The 22,177-nt window shown below is 37.1% G+C and overlaps 1 protein-coding gene and 2 long non-coding RNA genes across 3 annotated transcripts in view; 2 read left to right on the top strand and 1 right to left on the bottom strand.

Moving 5' to 3' along the window:
• Positions 1 to 1,397: 1,397 nt before the first annotated feature.
• On the bottom strand, positions 1,398 to 4,993 carry LOC132161110 (uncharacterized). The gene is made up of 5 exons (XR_009438099.1): positions 4,894 to 4,993; positions 4,765 to 4,821; positions 4,340 to 4,414; positions 1,684 to 1,761; positions 1,398 to 1,587 (listed from the first exon to the last, which is right to left on the bottom strand). It is a non-coding gene; the product is annotated as an uncharacterized LOC132161110 (long non-coding RNA).
• Positions 4,994 to 12,731: 7,738 nt separating this feature from the next.
• Positions 12,732 to 15,468, top strand: LOC132161111 (uncharacterized). The gene is made up of 2 exons (XR_009438100.1): positions 12,732 to 12,930; positions 14,820 to 15,468. It is a non-coding gene; the product is annotated as an uncharacterized LOC132161111 (long non-coding RNA).
• A 1,611-nt stretch (positions 15,469 to 17,079) lies between these two features.
• Positions 17,080 to 22,177, top strand: part of LOC132161117 (carboxyl-terminal PDZ ligand of neuronal nitric oxide synthase protein-like) — a 100,803-nt gene continuing 95,705 nt past the window's right edge. Inside the window, exons 1-2 of the mRNA XM_059570927.1 lie at positions 17,080 to 17,692; positions 17,917 to 17,988. Coding sequence (XP_059426910.1) covers positions 17,588 to 17,692; positions 17,917 to 17,988 — 177 coding nt within the window. The 5' untranslated portion in view covers positions 17,080 to 17,587. The remainder of the gene's footprint in view (positions 17,693 to 17,916; positions 17,989 to 22,177) is intronic.

Raw genomic sequence — 22,177 nt, forward strand, 5'->3', positions numbered from 1 at the left:
GATAAGGCTGATCCATACCATGCTAAACGGCTCATTCAAACACGCCCCCACACATTTACGTCAAGATGTGTTCACTCAAAAAAAAGGTGTGGTTTCAGGAACTGCAGTTAGTGTTGAAGCAGTCATGTCAGGGAGACGCTTTGTGTTTCTAGGCAAAAGCAAAAGCACTTTATGTGGACTTCCGAAAGTAGATGCAATGAAGATTCATTGTTAAGATTTATTTACAACAGAACAACCCAAATGTTCAAATTTGTACAACACATTTAATGGATGACAGTTTTGTGAACCTAGGAGAGTACAAGGCTGGCTGTGCACAAAGGCTATTCCAAAAAAAAAAAAATAATAAATTCCGTAGATAAAGTAAGTTAGGTAAGAAGTTCCGTAGATAGGTAAATTCCGACTTTGCTATGACGATCTTTGCAACGATTGTATTGTAAAATGCGCTACACAAATAAACTTGAATTGAATCTGGTGCTTATTCTGAATCGCTACTTTTAAGTATGTTTTCTTAATAGTTTAAGTGTTTGCTATTGACTGTTCAAATGCGCAGTTTTGCGCAGCGTAGAGTAACGTGTTGTGTGATTACGTGTGTGTGTGAGGGTAACATCACAGCAGAGTAAACAGACTGTCAGAAATCATAGCACATAAGCTGTCTTAACCGTGGCTTGTGTACTGCATCATCACTGTGTTTGTCACACGACTCTGTTGCCCTTTCGGGCTTGAACTGATGGTAAAACTAATGACATTATTAACAGTCTTGATATTTACTTTGAAAGATGAAGCTCGCGATTATGGAAAGGGGCGTTGCATTTCCGACGAGTGCTTGCGGTGTTCAGCCAATAACAATGTATTGGGTAAGTTGGCTAATCAGAGCAGCCTGTGCTTGTCGGAAGGAGGGACTTTGTTGAAAATGAGGTTTTTGAGAGAGGCGGGACATAGAGGAACTACAATAATGTACAGTATTTGAAAAATGTTTTTTGAATATTAAAGCATCTCAACATATTCTGTTACACCAAATATACAAAATAATGGTCTTTAAAATAGCATATGACCCCTTTTAGTGATACCCTAGTAATGACTGAAATTGACATTTTTATTTATTTATTTATTTTTACTTTGCATTCTTTGTTGTGTGGTTGATGGTCTTTGGTCTTGAGAGAGTCTTAAGGCAGAGAATTTGTTCTCTAATTAGAAAAAGTGAAAAAAATTGTATTAGGTTGTGTTAGGCCACGACTCATTTGCAATTGTGTTTTTGATTTCCTCCATATACTAATTAATGTTTTTTACCTTGAGTGATAGATGGGTGTTCTTCCCAAGTTTCCAGTTGGAGGTCTACATGAGAGAAGCTCTCTGTTAAATGAGCTTAATTGACATTACAAAAGGTACCCATTCTGCTGCTGCTGAATTGTGCTCTCTATTTCTTTGTATTTTAGCTTATTTAGCTTTACATTTTTGCTTTAAACAAGCACATTTTCTATAGTACACCTACATGAAATCCTACAGTACTTACCAAAAGTGAGTCATACAACTTACGCTGTGTTCTTTCTTGCTTGGAACTTGAAGGTCTCAGCAAAGAAAATGCATTCTCTGATGGATTGTACATAACATGCTGAATTACCTTATGTGTGTACAGTAATTGTCCTTTTTGTTTTCTTTTACCAAATACTAATTGTTTTTTTTTACCTTGAATGTCAGGTGAGTGTTCACCCCAAGCATCTTGTGGCTCATCTGCCTGGGAGAAGCTCATGGGAACATCTGGAGCTGAGAATGATGGAACTGGTAAATTTAAATAATTTTACATGACACATTCATTTTAATGGCTGGTTTTTATTCATTAAAGTGTCTTGCAACTTCTGACATCAGGCAGAATAAGCACATGACTAAACATCTACAGTGTGTGCATAATTATTATGCATGTATATATCTGATAAAAAAAAATCCAAGTATTTTGCCAATTACAAACCATAATAACCCATAACCACAAGCTGAAGTGTCATAAATGAAGACTGATTTAAAAGAAAAAAAGTTTTATGGATGGGTTTCATGGATAGGATAAAGATAGGTTAAGAGTGACTCTTGAGTTATCACCACTAGTTCAAGTACGCTTCAATTTTGCAATTGCTATAGTGTTGCATCTTTCTCCTGGGCATTTAAAGGGGTCATATGACATTGCTAAAAAGAACATTGTTGCATAATTGGTGCAATTCAATGTGTTTATGTGGTTTACATTTTTCACATAATGTACATTATTGTTGCTCCTCGCTGCACACATCTGTATTAAATGGGATGAACTACAACTTAACCACTGATTTCTAGTCATGTCCTCTTTTGGAAGGCCAAACAAATTAGTTTTGCTTTCAAAACAAAACACACAGTGACTCCACAACATGGTAGCGACGGCAACAGCGAGTATGAAAATTATGCCTTCTTTATTTGTGTGAACATTTGGGCGGCGTTATGCAAATCTTCCCACATACAGTCGTGGCCAAAAGTTTTGAGAATTACATAAATATTAGTTTTCAAAAAGTTTGCTGCTAAACTGCTTTTAGATCTTTGTTTCAGTTGTTTCTGTGATGTACTGAAATATAATTACAAGCACTTCATACGTTTCAAAGGCTTTTATCGACAATTACATGACATTTATGCAAAGAGTCAGTATTTGCAGTGTTGGCCCTTCTTTTTCAGGACCTCTGCAATTCTGGGCATGCTCTCAATCAACTTCTGGGCCAAATCCTGACTGATAGCAACCCATTCTTTCATAATCACTTCTTGGAGTTTGTCAGAATTAGTGGGTTTTTGTTTGTCCACCCGCCTCTTGAGGATTGACCACAAGTTCTCAATGGGATTAAGATCTGGGGAGTTTCCAGGCCATGGACCCAAAATTTCAACATTCTGGTCCCCGAGCCACTTAGTTCTCACTTTTGCCTTATGGCACGGTGCTCCATCGTGCTGGAAAATGCATTGTTCTTCACCAAACTGTTGTTGGATTGTTGGAAGAAGTTGCTGTTGGAGGGTGTTTTGGTACCATTCTTTATTCATGGCTGTGTTTTTGGGCAGAGTTGTGAGTGAGCCCACTCCCTTGGATGAGAAGCAACCCCACACATGAATGGTGTCAGGATGCTTTACTGTTGGCATGACACAGGACTGATGGTAGCGCTCACCTTTTCTTCTCCGGACAAGCCTTTTTCCAGATGCTCCAAACAATCGGAAAGGGGCTTCATCGGAGAATATGACTTTGCCCCAGTCCTCAGCAGTCCATTCACTATACTTTCTGCAGAAGATCAATCTGTCCCTGAAGTTTTTTTGGAGAGAAGTGGCTTCTTTGCTGCCCTTCTTGACACCAGGCCATCTTCCAAAAGTCTTGGCCTCACGGTGCGTGCAGATGCGCTCATACCTGCCTGCTGCCATTCCTGAGCAAGCTCTGCACTGGTGGCACTCCGATCCCGCAGCTGAATCGTCTTTAGGAGACCATCCTGGCGCTTGCTGGACTTTCTTGGACGCCCTGAAGCCTTCTTTACAAGAATTGAACCTCTTTCCTTGAAGTTCTTGATGATTCTATAAATTGTTGATTTAGGTGCAATCTTAGTAGCCACAATATCCTTGCCTGTGAAGCCATTTTTATGCAACGCAATGATGGCTGCACGCGTTTCTTTGCAGGTCACCATGGTTAACAATGGAAGAACAATGATTTCAAGCATCACCCTCCTTTTAACATGTCAAGTCTGCCATTCTAACCCAATCAGCCTGACATAATGATCTCCAGCCTTGTGCTCGTCAACATTCTCACCTGAGTTAACAAGACGATTACTGAAATGATCTCAGCAGGTCCTTTAATGACAGCAATGAAATGCAGTGGAAAGGTTTTTTTGGGATTAAGTTAATTTTCATGAAAAAAGAAGGACTATGCAATTCATCTGATCACTCTTCATAACATTCTGGAGTATATGCAAATTGCTATTATAAAAACTTAAGCAGCAACTTTTCCAATTTCCAATATTTATGTAATTCTCAAAACTTTTGGCCACGACTGTACTGACATAGACGTGGGGGCATGTTAGAACATTTTAGGAGGGTGTGGTTTACTTTTTCTTTGGATTTGAAACTTTGCAACTTTACAGATCTTCTTTATGCACCAAGAGCTTGTAACGCTCCAAAGAGAGAGGAAAAAATGAAATCGTATCATATGACCCCTTTAATAATTGTAAACTTGTGAGTTAAATCTCTTTTTTGGCCAATTTTACCTGTAAAAGACCCACCCTGTTATGGAGTCAGACTTTTGAGTTGTCATAAATGCTGTGAATTTATTTGGTGTTTACAGTACTCATGTAGAGCCTGTTACCTTGACAGCTGGGGAAAGTCTCAAAACGGGCCTGCTGTGGCTTCTCCATGGCCCTTTGGTGGTGATTAACAAGTGCTGTTGAAAGAATTGATATGTAGATGTTATGTCTGCCTCACAAAACATGATTTTGTACTACACAAAGCCTTACTAAAGCTTGAAATTGCTATCGCTTCTAATTGGCCACCAAATGTTTATTATTAAATCACCCTTAGTATGTAAATCCTCAAGTTATGAATGTAATGATAGTAGTTCTGTCCAAACTGTTAAAATAGCAACAGAATTGGGTAAGGCTGAAAAAGAAAAGTGATGTAAACCAACAAGTCACGAGAGCCTGTGCTATACATTGATCTTACCATGGCTAAGGAACATTCTTGAGCATGGAACAAAACATCCACAAATATCAGTTATCTAAATTTAAAACTCACAATTGCTGAAAGAGTTCACTGCTTTGCTTGTTGTAAGCAGAGGTCGTACAACAGGACCTGAAAAAAATAGCACTCAGCAGTCACACACTATTATGTCTTAGTCATTTAACTGTTTTATTGTATTTTTACCTTTTGTCTTGATGTATTTTAGAGGTGCTGGAGGTTTTGGTGCAGGCGGGACTTTTGGTGCGGGCTGGATTTTTGGTGTAGGTGGATTTTTGTCTCTATTTTAATTTTTTTGTTGGGGGTTTCATGAAGCTCATCATCTGATGAGAATGTTTTCTTTCTAAGAGCAAAATCAGGGAATTAGATTATTTTACAAAAATGGATTATATAGGTAATAAACTAGCATGTTTGTCAATTTAAAAAAATCAAAAACAAAAAAAAAGCAATAAATACAGTGTCATTTCCTTTTCCAATTCAAACTGCAAAAAGGGTGCATACTACTTTCTGTGTTCTATATACAGGTTTTCTGACACCGTACAATAACCCAGGTTGGTTAGGAAAAGGCCAAAATATAAAAAAAAGAAGCTCTTCTTATTTGAATGTGGCAAAAAAAATTGGCAAAATTGACCCTTTGCAGGAAGTTTGATTGACAGGCAGGCTGACCAATCATATCGCAAAATCTGTGATTTTAGTCCGACAATTAAACCAGACCGGAGAAAAATGACCGGATTAACGTTGGTGGACTAAAATAATTTTTGTATAGACTTTGTTAAATAGGGGTGCACGATATATATCGGCCGATGATTAATGCACATCTCTTCAGTAAAGCCGGTTCTCTAATCAGCGGTTAATTCCATCAGGTGCGTGATTTCACATAGAGCAGCTATTACTACACAGAGCCATTGTTAACTGAGAAGCTGCACAAATCCACGCTCATTATATGCTAGGATTCTGTGATCAACGGCTCTGTGTAAAAACAGCTGCTCTATGTGAAATCACACACCTGATGGAATTGGAATATTTATCTTTTTTTCTACCGAAGTATGTTTGTTAACATTGGTTTCTTTGTGTGTGCTGTTACTCACATAAACTTTGTATAGTTTCAGAAGACTGAATATTACTGTTTGTTAAAATTACTTTTCAAAGTATCTTTTTAAAGTGAAATATGTATTTTTACAACTTACTTGTGAATTCTTTTTATAGAATTTTCAGATTCTGAGATGTCAGAAGTGTAGCATGCCCTTTTCCATTTTCTGGAAATGTTGTCAAATGATGCTGAAATTATCAAAGTATGTGAACGTAATTCATGAAAACATTAAGCTGTGGAATGCCATGTATTAGTGATTTTGTCATCTGTTTTAATAATGTTTATTTAAAGTGTATTTTAACTTGCTTACCCGACTCATGTAGAATTCTGGCCTGATGCTTGGTCCAACCCTTATCTGGCTGTGGTGCCTCCATCAACCTGACGCTCTTTAGTAACCGGTCCAAGTCTTTGTATGGAGGCCACCATGAGTGGCCATCTGAGTACCAGGACTTTGCTACAGGACCGGTACTCCCTTCTCCGACGAACTCCACTATCAGGTACATGTTCTTTTTGTTGTTGTTTTGTTTATTTTAGCTGGAACAACCTAAAGCCCCATAAAGTGTAACGATTCTTATTACATTTCAGTTGTTCATATGCATGATTCAGTTACCCAAAATAAAAGTAGCAAGTCCAAAAAAAATTAGTGTGTGTGTAAAAGAGGGACTGAAACAAAATTACGGTCATAAGGAACTAAGAAAGCTTTCGCCTCAATGTTCTCAAACTTGCAGAAATGTTGGTCCTGAGATGCCATCAACTAGATGAATACCAAGTTCTGAGGATGGAAGGGGATAATCAAAAAAAGGTTCATGATTGTTGAAGGTAGTGTAGGCCACGTAAATGTCATCCCTCGCTGAAATTATATTTTGCAGCTTTGCAACTTTCCCATCAATGTAAACAAAACTGTTGGCCTGGTCCAGTTTAAGAGTGTAAGAGCAGGTTTTTATTTCTTTGTACTGTGAAGATCCATGAAAACATTCAGGTAGAGGGCCAGCCATGTGTTGTTTTCTGAGCAGTGGTGGGTTGTTTTTCTCCTTTTTTTTGCTGCAGCTTTGCATTTCTGAGAACCTTCTCACAATTTAACTCAGTGGACATGTAGGTTTCCGCAGGAGTCTCTTCAGCTTGTTAAGGTGATCCTCATACTGGAAAGCACTGAAGTTGTCGAGGACACCATGGTGTTTTGCATCTTCTGCAAGATGTACAAGACAGTGGATGTTGTAGGACAGGAATTTGGGGCCGTATAGCTGTCCAAAGTGTGTGACAAAAAGTCGCAAAATATCATTGGCATAGTCGATGTGATCACCAATTAGGCTGTTATTGCACAAGATGAAGATTCCCACAAAAAACAGCAGGAAGTTTTTGCACACCTCCGTGCTGAGTAGGTCTTTCAGCATAACAGGGCCTGTGTACAATAAAAACTGTCTAAACTCGGTCGCCTTCCATCGATCTATTTCCCTCACTGCCCTTGGTTTGCGCGCAAATTCCATAGGCACATTTTTTTTGGCACCAACCAACCTTTCTGTCAGCACAGTGGCTTGAAATCCTGACAGCCTGCAAGTTAGAGGACCCAGTCGAAGCCACAAGTGGAGAAGCCGCCTCATGACACCAAGGCACACAAGGTGCATGTAATCAAGGGGGAATCCAGAGACCATATCCAAGGATGTTTCTTCTAGTGGTGAGATGCCATGGTGGTGATCTGGATCAGTCTTATTTCTGAAGTTGTCATTATTTCTAAGAGGCATGTCATTTCTAGGGAATGTCATCCTGTTCTCCAGGTGCACACCATCCTGAATGCACTTTTCGCATCCATGGTAGCCTGCATGGCCCTTCACTTTTTTCAGAAATGCACGTGCAGGTGCGTCGCAAATCATTGAGGTAAGCTGTAAAGTTAACTTGAGTCCTTCAAATTCAAAACCATGACTTAAGTCTTTTATTTCACAGATGAAGTCCTCAAGATACTCATCCAGTGAGCTTGGTTTACTATCACCACAAAATAAACCTATTGTCACAGGTTCCTCCTGCACCAAATGTTGCACAGTTACAAGAATGGGCCAGAATTGAGTTGCTGAACTCTTGTAGAGAGGCAGACCATCGATGCTCACCTGGAGCCTCAAATTGCTCACATTCCGCAAAATGTCCATGTTGTTGTAGAGTACACCTGAAATTGATTCCAGTAGACCAAAATGATAGTACTGGCCACCAGCCTTGTTTTGGACTTCAGTTCTATTTGAACGCACTGTTCCTAATAGTGTCCTGGCATCTTTTGGCAGATTCAGATCATGCTTGCGGAGGATATTAAGTAATGAATTTAGTGCCACATGTGTTATTTGATGTTCTGTTGCCCAGGTTGCCAAGTCATCATTAAGGGAATTTGGATGCAGTTCAGAATCTGTGTCTGAGTCTGTGTCAGATTCACTGCTATGTGAAGCACTTGCCATGGTGACACATTCAGGCTCATCAATATGGGACAAACCGTCCATAAAGTCATTGTTGTCATCAGCGATGCTGCTTTTGTCACTGTTCATGCCACCATACTGTTCCATGTTCCATGATGATGGTAGTGATGCTTCCATTGACTGGAGTTGTTTGCCCACCTTAGCCTTGGCTTTTCTTCGCAATGTCCAGTAAGATGTTTTTTTGCAATCCATGGTACTGTTATATTAACACACACAGAAAATGCAGTGCACTAACCTGATAAGCCAAATGCAGTGGTTCTCAACTCAAGTTTTGGAAGACCCTTGCATTGCACATTTTGGATGTCTTTTACATGTGGTTTAACTCATCATATAATAGAATCCCCTTAACCCAACAGAGCATGCTAGATGAGACGGACATCCAGAATGTGTAGTGTTATAGGTCCCCAAGATTGGAATTCAGAACCAATGTTTAATATGCGTGACAATGCGTAATGTCTAATAATTCTGTCACAATAAATACACATACCTTGGTTTTGATCAAGTGTGAACTGTGGATATCGTTGAGTGAGTGTGGTTGACTGTAGAGAACTTTCTGTGATTGGGGAAGCAATATAACAGGTAATGTAAGTTTTGTCGTTGTGTTTAAAGTATTGGATCTAAATGTTTGCCTAGAAATAGCATGCAAAAGCTTAATAAATATGTGTGGTCACTTATTTTAGATAGTTTATCCATTTAATTCAACTAGTTGAAAATTTTTCTCTAATTCCAACCAGATGATAATTGTTGGATGAGGGTTGGAACTAAACTCATAAGAATGGCTAAAATGTCAATATTGAAAGTAAAAATATAAATTTGATCTGCCCAAAATTTAATGACATGAGTAGGGATATACCGGTATCAGATTTTCATGTTGCGATTAATTACTAATGCTTTATCACGGTATACGGTATTATCACAATATTGAAATTTAGTATTAAAAAATGGTTATAATGCAGTATAACAGGTTTAAAAACTTTTTTTCGTAAAAAGAAAAACTGAATATTTAAATAAAAATACAATAAAGCAATACAGAAAACTATATAAAGTTAAGGTTTTACACAGATTAAAGTGCAAAAGAACTATAAAGACCAATAGGTATTACGGTTACACTTTTTTTTACAGTACGTGTACTAACACGTACTTATAGTGTACTTAGATAACAAAAATAACAATTTATTTCAACTGCTATTCTTCCCGAGATACATCTTTTGCCATTTTGGAGAGTACCCAAGAGCGTAATCGATGTAATCAGCACATGAACATGCATAATTAGCATTCGTGTCAGCGTGCGTATGTAAGAATTGTTGAATACATTGTTATTTTTGTTTTCTTTGCAAAACTGAAGTTGAGCCACTGATGCCACATGGACTGTTTTACCCATGTCTTTACTGCGTTTCTGGACCTGCATTACAGTTGAGTTGTTGTCTACGGGAGGGTCGGAGAGCTGTCAGATTTCATCGAAAAATATTAAATGTGTTTCGAAAATAGAAATGACGTGGAGGGTGAGTAATTAATGACAGATTTAAAATTTTTGGGTGAACTATCCCTTTAAAAATGTGAATTCCTGATATCAAAAATCAATTGTTATGATGAAACTGGCAAATCAGAGATGCAGGATGCTAGTATTTATGTATGTAAGAATCGCTTTACTAACTTGCTGCATGATGTTGTTGTAATTGATCTAAACCCAAATACTGGGTGGTCATTTAAAATATATACTTACAAAGTCAAAGACGTTCTCAAGATGTGGCTCTTAAAAGAGCCGTTGTGGTGTATGTAGCTGCTGTAGACAAACAAAAAAAAGAGAAAATGAAGAATGCATTTAAATGAGATGTCTGTACACATTAAAATGTTTTCACTTTCATCAGTGATTATTGATTAATTAGGATGTTATGATGAATCTGGCAAATCAGATGCAGGATGATAGTTTTGTTTCCATTTCATTCACACATGCATTTAATATATATATTTTTTATTCCTTTATGTATTCCTTTAATGTCTTCATTAAGACATTACTAACATGCTGCATGATGTTGTTGTAATTGATCTAAACCCAAATAATGGGTGGTCATTTAAAATATTAACTTACAAAGTCAAAGACGTTCTCAAGATGTGGCTCTTAAAAGAGCCGTTGTGGTGTATGTAGCTGCTGTAGACAAACAAAAAAAGAGAGAAAAAGAAGAACGCATACGAGTGAGATATGTCTGTACACATTAAAATGTTTTCACTTTCATCAGTGATTATTGATTAAACATGTTGTGATAAATCTGGCAAATAAGAAATGACATTGACTCCACTTACAACAATAAGACGGCAATCGACACTGAAAAAGAGAGAGAAGATAATATCACTGGAGGTTACTCTATTAAATCCCAAAGTTTATAAAGTCTCTGATGGATATGTATAATATTATTTGATAAAGCATGATAAGAAGAAGAATGCAGAGCGATGTTTCTGATGAGACCTTACAGCCCACTAACAAATAAGCCACGGTAAAAATGCATTTTCATTCTTGAGAATCACCGATTTCTATAAAGGTGTCAAGGCTTATGAGTTCTCTCTCTTTCTCTCTCTCGCTTTCGCCCTCGCTCTAAGTGCACGCGCCAGCGTGTTAGAGAGAGGGTTTACGCGCTCGCAGTTAAACCTGACAACGCACTACTTTCCATACAATTGTGAATAATGAAGATATTATTAAGAATAATTGTATGATTGGTCTCTTAAAGTAACGTTAACATGACATAACTCTAAAATGAAAGAGCGTCTCTCAAACGGAGCGGATTGGCTCTATCAGCAATGACGTCACACGGATGTAACGGCATTTCGGTGTTTAACGGCGCTGATGAGCGGACTGTAACGATATATTAAACGACGGAAAATCGTCTTTGTGAAATGTGATACATTTAACGGAAAAGAAAAAATTCTATTAAGTCCATATTTTTATTACAATTTAACTGGTTTCATGAGTGAAAACCCCTGCTATTTATTTTAGTAGTATAACCCTCAGAAAAACGAACTGTTCCCTCAGACAGATTGTTATTATAATTAAAATGTATTACTTTCTTTCTTCATAGTTTTAAATGTCCTTTACTTTTGTTGTCGGTCCATACTTTTAAAAAGTCATTTAACTAAATAGGTTAAGTAAAAAGTAATTTACCTCAGGAAAACGCACCGCTGGGGATGTCACTCAAAGTGGAGTCAGGCTGTGCGCGCGGTGGGCACAGACCCCGGCTTATATAAGCCCGCTGTCCGGTTTCGCGGGCTTGGCACGCGAGTAAGAATTTAAGTTTTAAGAAAAAAAAAAAATATATATATATATTTTTTTTTTTTTATGTACAATGATATAATGACACACTGCGTTAACTTTGCATTAAAAATAATAATAATGATAATAGTGTTTTCCTATTATATTCAAAGCAATGGTGTTACCAAAAATATAAGACATATAAATTTTTGTTTTGTTTTAATTCTTTCTTTTCCTCCCAGTCTGAGAGTTCCTCTTTGTTAAATATAATTGGGCAAACCCATAGGTGGCGATGTATGCGCGCGAGTCGCCAATGAGCCAAGGGATGAAGAAGTCGTCAGGGCAAGTTGTGGTGGAGTGATGGTTGAGAGGTAAAGTACGAAAGGTGGAAATGTATAGTTTTATGATAGTATGTTTGCCATTGGTGGGATTGTTGAAAGATTTTTAATAGTTCACTAATTTTAAACAGTTTTACCCGATCATATGTTGAAGCAACGCATTTTGCAACCAACCGCGGTGCACGTTCAGTTAGCAACAAACATAACATTTGATCCCAAATCAACTCCGATACACGTCACGTTAAACGCATAGCAAAATTTAAAAAATCAAATATTATTTTATGCTCTATAATTGTTAGAAATGTAAATGTATGCAATACTATAAATCCATAAAATTCCAAACCCTTGTGACCTAAAGACATGCATGTGCACATTATGCAGAAAGTTTTTCGCTCAGCCTTGTGCAATATAGAGAATAATCATAATAATAATGATATTTATTGCCTTTTGCTATGAAAGGGACATTTTCTTGAACATTTCTTAATGAAGACATTGTAATTTAAAAATAAAAACTAGCATCCTGCATCTTTGATTGCCAGATTCATCATAACACGCATAAATATAAACAAAAAGACTCAAGATATAGCTCTTTAAAAAACCTGTGTGTGTGATAATGTCATATAGTTAGTTAAAAATTGCTTTGATTTATAGGGATTTAATTTAGTGACTTTACCATTTGTTTTAATGATGTTTATTTACAGTGCAATCTATTCTGCTTACCCGACTCATGCAGACTTCTATCCTGATGTTTGGCTGTAGTCCTTCCATCATCCACTCTTCTGCAACCGGTCTATTTATGGAGACCACCATGATCTAATCTATACAGATCTAGTTATCTCTTCTCCCACAAACTCCTATTTCAGGTATATATTTTTTGTTGTTGTTGTTTCAACAACGTTGACTGTATTTTTGTATACCAAAACAACTAGGGGGTGTCGACAAACTTCCATTGAGTACCATTAGACCACTCAAGAAGAATTACCTCATATAACCAAGATTTAATGTTGTAAAGCAGATTTTGAGCGGATCTCCTTCATTCTGCCGCCAGCTCACCAGAACCTCAGGGTGCACCAGCTGTGGATATTACAGGCCAAACTTTGGGTGAGGATCTTTCTCCCACTGTTCACCACCAAACCTTCCTATATGTAAACAGTCGTTTAGTACACTGTTGTCTATATTTGAATGGTTAATTTTTAGGCTGCAACCAATTATCTTAATCAAATAATGTTTTAGATTAATTTGATAAAATGTCACATTTTTTTTTCTTTATATATTAAAAAGGCAAGTTATTCCACAACATTTCCAGTCTTCAGAGAATGCAAATTGAAGAACAAATATGTTTGGAATGTAGGATATGTGATAGACCATGAAAAAAATAAAACATAAATTATAAAATAAAGTTTGTCCGGAGTTGAAAAGCAGAAGCCAGTTTAACCTAATTAATTTTTTTTTTTTTAAAAAGTAAAGAAAACAAAAGGACAAACTTTTACTACTCATAGGTAGGCTATGTTCACACCTTCACTGTTTGGGAGTAACAACCGCATCTACTTACAGATGTGAGTCTCAATGTTCTCTACACACAACTGCTTACAATAGTGTTTCGATTGCTGTCTGTGTGAACAAGTAACTAAAGTCAAGCAGTATTTAAATTGTATTTATTTACAGAGGTATATGAAGTCACACTTGTCTGTTTGTGAAGATGTTGTGCAGCGCAAATCCATGAATGAATGTTCTGAAGTGAGGTAAACTTCAACAGATATCCCCTGCTCAGGGTGTAGGGAGCAATGAACACTTTGTAGGGACCATGTCAATGGGAAACACAGGTTATGCACGGAGCTCTCTTCTAACAAGCTGATTATCTGAATCAAAAAGAGAGACTTACAAAAATATGTGGAGCTGGGCACGAGGACTGTAATTGAGAACCGCTGCTCTAATTAAAGCAAAGTAGTATAGTAAAGTATTATCAAAGATGGCGACATCCATACAACTAAAAGTCTTATCACAGTTGATAAGAAAATGCTTCAGTAAAGAAATATTGTTTGCAGTTTGCTCTGACAGATGCTTTGACAGATGTGTGTGGACCTGAGTCATGTTTCTCCAGAGCACAACTTACATTTGATGGTAGAGTCCTTGTCTCATTTTGGAAATAATTGAAGAGAATAGGAGTGCAATGATTCTGACTAAAATTTACATTGTACTAAAATATTTATTTTAAATGTAGGTTTAATATTCTATGTTATATTTATGAGAGCATTAAATGGGGTATACATGTAATTACTACAGTTACTACTCGTAAAACAATTGCTATGTTAATTTACTATATTCAGAATATACGTGTATATTAACGTGAATAGATGTTCCCCATAACAGTGAACATTTAATGGGTGTTTTGTTTTTAGGATTTTTTTAATATGTTTTATGCTTTAAAATGGCAAGCAAAGAGTTTTTTGTTTTACAATGTCATGTTTGTATTTTAACCCTTTTTTTTGGCTAATGTGTAGCACAACTTACATAAATACATTCATTATATTTGTTGTCTTTGACTTCAGTTTTCACATTGTTTGGAGGACAAAATCGGAAAGGATGTAGGGGCCCACAGTTTGGGCACACATATTCAGTTCAGCTTTGGGTTTGTTGCTCTTTGCTATTTAATGTATGGTAGTCAGAACTTTGTTCAGTTTTATTCATTACTGTCAGCTTTCACACCAATACTGCTAAATGAGCAATTATCTCTATCAAACATGGACCTTAAAGGGATGGTTCACCCAAAAACATTATTCAAATAAATATTGTGGCAATCATGTTCATGAATCTGATTTCAGTGGCACAGCTGTGTAGTATCTAGTAAAGAGGTTGCTGACAGTATTGTGCGCATTGTACATGATGTTCACTGCCCAGTATTGTATTATTGTTTACACAGTAAGTTTTCAGTAACATTATTTCCTTATAAAATGCTTTAACATTTTTTTTCCTCTTCTTTTCTCCACCAGACACCCTAGGACAACATCCTTAGCACAGATCTACCTATAGCCCTCCATCATTCCCACATCCATCTTGCAACAGTTTCATGAAGTGCAGTCCATAACCAGTTCACGGTCTACACCTTGTCCATTGCAAATGTTATGGATTATTCTAATAGAGATCTTTCTATTATTTTTTTGAGACTGTTATTATGTACTCTGTTATGTTGTGAATAAAGTCACCCCCCCCCCCCCTCGATGCTTTCAGCAGTTAATACATTAAAGTGTGTCCTTAATGTTTTATTATTTAAAGATTGTTTTAAAGTTTATTACAGGCTCAGTTTATTTTTTTTTTCACTAGAAAATAAAGTGTTGTATTACCTGTCATAATCAAGTATGAGACTTTTGTCAGTATCATTAATTCTGAGGCAATATGAATCAAATTAACATTTGTATAGGGTTTTCATCCGAAGGCTTCCTCATTCAGTTAAACATCAAGGGTTTTCTTTGCCTTTGTCACCTTTAACTTTCTCATTGGAAATTGTGAGCATCATTATTTGGAAGAAAATAAGAATATGAAAATGGCTTTGGAGTTCAATGTATTGCATGGAATCAAAGAACCACACAAACCTTTGACCTTCATACAGACATGGTATAAATTAAAGTGTTACTCAAATTATCAAGCTTGTAATGTTAAAAATACACTTGACTGCTGTCTAGAAATTCTAAACAGCAGTCAAGTGTGGTAGGCTACAAGGTTTAATTTGTGCTTTCTACAAGATGACAGATAAGTAATATTAACCAATGATATCGCAAGTAAAATTACAGTTAGCTTAAAACGAGTCACTTTAAATAAGAAACTGGGCTGACATTTTTTGCATGTATTTTTGTCTACGGAGGGATCAAGCAAACAAAGGTTGTGCATGATCGGCTGCAAAAGATAGTTCGTGTGTTTATAGTTATGGTTGTATTTGTATTTGATTATAAATACATGTGTCTAGTTGGACGCGAGCGGCGCGATGCAACGCAATAAGATAATCACTGATATCGCCTACACACAAGTGGGCGAATTGACAAATCCCCGTCAGGAAAATGATTCCTCGTTATATTTCTGGCATAGCTCTTTGCAACAACGGTCGCGTCTGTGTGACATGGTAGTGCTTCAAAAACTCTAGTTTTCCTCATTTATCTGCTTGCTCCGATCGGCGCTGCGTGGCAGCACGTAATTTCAAATGTTGAAGATTCATCGTATAGACGTCGTATAGACGTAAAGAAGACGGCTCATTAACAGCTAAAAACATTCGATCGAATGCGATGTTCACCAGATGCTACGATCTTTCAAAGACGTCTCCGCGACGTACCTGTGCTATCTGGGTATTTGAGAAGTGACTGCTCTTTCTATAGGTTATAACAATTCGGTCTCGTAATAACATTTATTTTCCTCATCGCAACATATGGAAGACGCTTTAGCAGTAAAACGTGTGCATGATTACACAAAGCCACCTCTGCAGGCGGATAAATCTGCTCTTTCAACGTTGCCTGATACTCCCACCAAGAGTCCACAATCGAAGATGCGACGCCATACTACAGAGCCATTAAATGCTGTTCACTGATCTGAAGATTTTTTACGACTCTCTAACTTCAATACAGAACAATCGAAAAGCTCTAAAGATATATAAACTGTTGAAAAGGATACTTAATGTATTAGAAACATGAATGATATGTGAAATAGGATGCATCATTGTGATCTTATTGTTTTACGGATTCAAATGTCTCTGTATTCCCCTTTTCTGTTATCTCAATTAAAAAATAAAAAAACTTGACGATGAAGGAAGTACTGTATTTTATGCAAACTGGCAACCCGGGTGCAACAGCAGAGTGGCTTTAGTAAATAGCTGAACGGTGAGAAATATGCGTTTTTCAGATAAACAAGTACATTAGCATGTTTCTTAAATATCTTCAAACATATTATGGTATTTGTATGCTTTAGTAGAGTCAAAAACTTACATGCAGCGTATTTAACTTGATTTTTTTTTTAAATATATATATATATATATATATGATTACATCATGGTTAACTAGCCTACTAGTTGGTCAAACTAATAATGTCTTAACATAGTGGCTATGTTTATTCAGCTAGCCCGTGATATTGCTTAGAACTTTAGTAGCCTGTGTGTTCTAATTTCCTTAGGGAATCAGCATGTGATAGAAATAAAATGAATTGCTAAATCGCCTCGACTCAATCCACGGTGTACCGAAGTTTGCCACTAGGTGCCATTCTCCGCTCTCCTTGAACACCATTGTTGGGTGTTGAATGTGAAGCGAGGTGTATTTCTCCTCCTCCAAACCTGTGATGAAGCCGTGTTCCAATGAAAGCAGGTGGAATTCCCCCTTTCAACCAATGGCGCTATGCCCTCGCAACAATCCTTTCGAAAGGGATGTGTGGGCTCGGTTATGGCGCTGGCGTGAAGTTGTTGGAAACGGACAGGAAGCCCAGGAAGCAGGATTTTGGAACTACTACGCCAGCTAAAGCTTAGGGCTGCCCGCTTGAATGGGAACAAGTGAGCAGACCATTCATATTTGCTCAAACGTACTCATTGGAAGCCACTTAGGCGACGTCGGATTGAAGATAGTAATTTCTACAAAAGTTGCTCTGTCAAAAGCGAGCACGCATGAGAATTAAGAGTAACGTTAACCTCGGGCTAAAAAAAGGCATGGATTGCAAGAGTTAGACCGAGTTCTGACACCCCTTGAGCTGTTTGTGTTTTTAACTGATTAGAAGGACTAAAACAGTCACCATGCCTGCCAAAACAAAGTACAATTTAGTCGATGATGGACACGATTTGCGAATTCCTTTACATAACGAGGAAGCATTTCAACATGGGATAAATTTCGAAGCAAAGGTAAGTTTCTTTTGACATGAAGATATGTTTTTCAGCCGCATGTTTTGTTTACATCCTGCTGTGAATCCTGTTCCCAGTCCCAGGAAACATTGAAAGTTGTTGTTGCCACTTGTTTACATTCCGTATTGCCAATTTAATTGAGCACGTCAATTCTGATACCACACTAAGCCCAACTTGTCGACAGGAGATCTAATACATTTAATCTCGTTGGCTTTGATTTCCAGTATATCGGTAGTCTGGATGTGGCTCGACCCAACAGCCGTGTGGAGATTGTTGCGGCCATGAGGCGGATAAGGGTGAGTTTTTATGGAACCAGTTTACTTTACAAAGTTAGGGTATTTGTAAGCAAAGTTTGTTTGCTTACAAAGTTTAAAAATGGCAGTATTTAGTCCTGTATTCGTTGGTATGCTAATAAAATGCCACGACGTGAATCTATTCCACATGGGGGGTCTCTTCATGCCTCGAGCAACAATCAAAATACAAAAGGAGGAGAGATCAATGAGCAAATTGCTTACAAAATGAAAGGGTTGGATATTGATAGCCCTGTCAAAGCTACTTTGATACACATACACCGGTTCTGTACGTTATGTCGCCTTTGGCAACCGCAATGTTTGTGGATTTTCGTGTGTGTAAACAGAGAAGAGCTCTTTGAAGAGGGGGTCTTCTGTGTAAAGCACTTAAAGGGCCAGTTTTGGCGCCCACCAATCGTACTTATGAGAATGCACTGGCTTCTTGTGTGGCTAGCTAGACCTCCTTGATAAAGATATTCTACATTGCTATCATGTTTTGTGTTTAAAGAAATTTCCCTGTTGGAAAAAAAAATCCTAATTTGTAGAAAGCTGGTGTTTACTGCTCCCTACTATAAAAGTTCACTTTAGCAGGCACATTTTGTACATTTTCACATTTGAAAGCCCAAAACATAGTGCTTTTTTCCTTCTTAGTTTTCCTATTTCACTTAATGACACTAATGCCCTCAGTACCCTTACATAAATGTACTAACCATGTTTTTTTGGTGTATAGATTACCATTTGTATAACCAGCTTTACCACAAATACCTTGGTTAAACTATGGTTAGTGTAGCAAAACCATGGTCCGTTTGTGGCTATTGGAATTTACAGGGAAACTTATTTCAGGAAAGTGTGATTTAAGAGGTGGTTAACTTTGAATGTAACAGTTGAAAAGCTTTATTTATTTTTTTCTCCCAAAATCCTGGATTCCAGCATGGCAGCAGACACCAGGTGCAAATGATCCTTTTAACCTTTCCAGTGTGCTGGACCCCCAGCTATGGTCAATTGGCTAGCGGGCAACTATACATGCCTTTAAAGCAGGGAATTAGTGTGTGGTAAAGCTCAAACACAAAAGTTACATAAAACCAATAGTGCAGTTAAGTAGGTTTAAGTTTGAGCAGTGACGGCATTGTTTGAAGTGAACTTGTTTGAGCTTGCAGTATACTGCCCTACTAAGACCAGATACATACAACAACTATGACAACACCAAAACTGAGGATTTCGTTTTTTGTTTTTATTTTAGGATTGATTTCGTATAATTTTTTTTTTACACTCTTTTCTACAAATGTAAGACTAGTTAAGTCAAACCTATCCTTTAAAGGACAGATTTTGTCACACTATTGATTTATAACTTTGCTTTTGCACAGAAAATTGTGAGTAATAATTCCTTAAATATTACCTAAAAACCATATATTTTCTATTTAGAATATGAGTAATGTTGAACGGTTGCATTTTGAGGGTCAATTTTATGCAACAATGTTGACAAAAAAGATCCTACTTGTTTGGTTTCAAGTCCCATTCACTGTAGTTTATTTGGCAAGCAGTTTGACAAGCATCTTCTCTGTATTATTACTATCTATTGTTTATTGCTCACTGTTTGTTGCTATTGTGTACTTCTTCTAAAAAATGTGCATCACAGCATATGATAATATGTTCCAACATAGGACATTTCCATCAGTCCGAGGAGTCATGTAACATCTCTAGAATGCAGTTTGCAACTTTAGACTGGCAATGTCAATTTGAAAGCTTCATGCAAAGACTGAAGTGCATAAAGTATAGTTAAATATAATTCTGGTATCAGTGCTTTCTGTTCTCAGGTATTTCACTTTGTAGGATCATGTGATGTTATATCTGTAAATGAAAGGAGAACCTTTCAGTGGCTGTCAGAAATCATTTCTGCCTTTGATCTTAATTGCTATCACCCCGATAAAGGAACGTGGGATGAAGAGATCCGATGATTTGTAAATATATGTAATGTAGAAGTGAAAATATTGAGGTGAAATCAGGTGCCTCAGACATTTTGGTCAATAGTTGCGTTAAGCACACACAGACACACACACACACACACACACACACAGAAAATCTATTTGTGCAGGAAGGGGTGATTTAGAGTCCATTGGGGAATTAAAAGCTTGAAGCCTACAATCACTGGCAATTTTCACCACACCCAGATTCCATTTACTGAGCATAATAAGCTGGAGTTTTAAATGTTTATATCCTGTTTTCATGTTTTATTTGGTGCAAAGAATGTTTGTTATTTTAATCATCTAATTATAGAGATATAGGTGTAAATGTATGTGTAGATTACTTATATCAGCTTCCCTTATGTCCTGAACAACAATTTAGTTTTATAGTGGTTTGTTATTAGACTGCCAGTTTCTTAGCTTCGCTTTATTTCCACATGAAGCTTTCTTGATTTGCTGTCTTTTTTACTCTTGAGCATCACAATAAATGGCTTTAAAATCAACCTGGGGCCCCAAGCCTTCCTTGACTTTTTAAGCCTTTGTAGCATCAAAGATGGAGATTCACTTAAGCAGCATTTGCAGTTTGTTTTACACCAATGTGCCTTCAAGTGCCTTCATTGAAGACTTAATTATAGGCCTACTTGAATGTTTACTCTAGCTTCATTGATTTACGAGATACCTAACAGACACCTCGTAAGAAAGAACCTGATCGTGACATTATCTCTGTGGAGATGATTAGCATTGAGTTGATGTTGCTGTCAGATTTGGAAAGGGGAATATTTACGGTTTTGCAGTCCTCCTGTAAAAGCTTTCAGACTCATAGCCCAGCACACTTTGCTCTTATTGCTGTGCCTCAAATTTATTGCATTATATATTGTTAGCTTCAAGATGGTCAAGCCTCACTGCAAAAATTGATGACCTGCACTTTAAAATGGCACCTTAATTAACTGACTGATTAAGTGATGTTATGAATGAGTTCTTATGGGCTGAGATCCCTCCTCCAACATTGTGAAAGTGGAAATGTTGACTTCTAATATATAGTTATGAATGGCGTTTTTTATTTTTAAGGCTTTTTCTTCATTGATACAAGCTAAAATTAAGTGATCTTGCCTTGCTGTGATTTACTGCTGTTATATCTGGTGGATACCAGTCCCAGCTGAACCCTGTCTGCAAAATGAATTGCCTTATGTTTATATGGCAGCATAATTTTAAAGACATTCCCTGAATCTGAACATGACCATTGTGTCTCATTTCCCCCGGTTGTGCAGTCTTACCAAAGCCATATTCTCTTTAAAATAAAGGTAACATGCAATAGGAGAATCATTCTGGCTTCCCCAAAGAACCTTTTTCAGTGAATAGTTCTTACAATAACCATTTTTTTGGTGTGTGTGAGAAATGTTTTAATAATCTGAAGAACCTACAAAGAACCTTTTTGTGCAATGGAAAGGTTCCATGGATGTTAAAGGTTCTTAAAGGCCAATAAAGAAATGTTTTTTTTTTTTAAAAGTGTACCGTTACTGGTTTCACAACGGATTTCTACTCTAGAGGGTTAGGTAGAGGTCTTAGGGTAACATTTGGGACAGGGCCAGTAACTCTGAAGTTGTCACTGAATAGATGTTTTTCTGTTCTCCTTCAGTTATCTCTGTTGAAGCAGAAAGGTCACAAAGAGTGTTCCAGTGACCATTATTGATTCTCCCTTTCTGTTACCCTCCATCAAACACCTTTTGGAGGGAAGCTTGAAGTTTATTTTAACTGTGGCTGCTGGTTAATGTATAACTTTGTTGTTTAAATTTAAATTCACAATAAAACCAAAGTAGCCACCAAAGTAGATATTTTCTTCTGTATTGTGCATCTGAGTCCTCCATTCATCACCAAAAAGGGGCCGGTTATGATATTTCGATTAATCATTACATGGTTAATTAATAATGGGGGAAAATGCATGGATAAATCATTCACAATAAGATCTATAACATGCATTTATAAAATAGGGTGAATTTCTTTAAAAATGACTTTGTAACAATAGCTACAGTAAGTATTTGCCAATTTTCCTTGCTTTTGTATTCACTGTTTTTGTCCATCTGACTTAAACTGGATGACATTTTGACTGCACCGTACAGGATCCAGCCATAAGAGAGGCTGTTGGCCAGGATCCATTCTGTTGACGTGCCTCATTTTGTCTTCAAAGGCCCTCTTTGGATTTAGAAAAGCTCTCTATCCTCTCAAGAACTGAACAT

Source organism: Carassius carassius, chromosome 17, assembly GCF_963082965.1.
Source record: "Carassius carassius chromosome 17, fCarCar2.1, whole genome shotgun sequence".
In the NCBI taxonomy this organism is placed as follows: domain Eukaryota; kingdom Metazoa; phylum Chordata; class Actinopteri; order Cypriniformes; family Cyprinidae; genus Carassius; species Carassius carassius.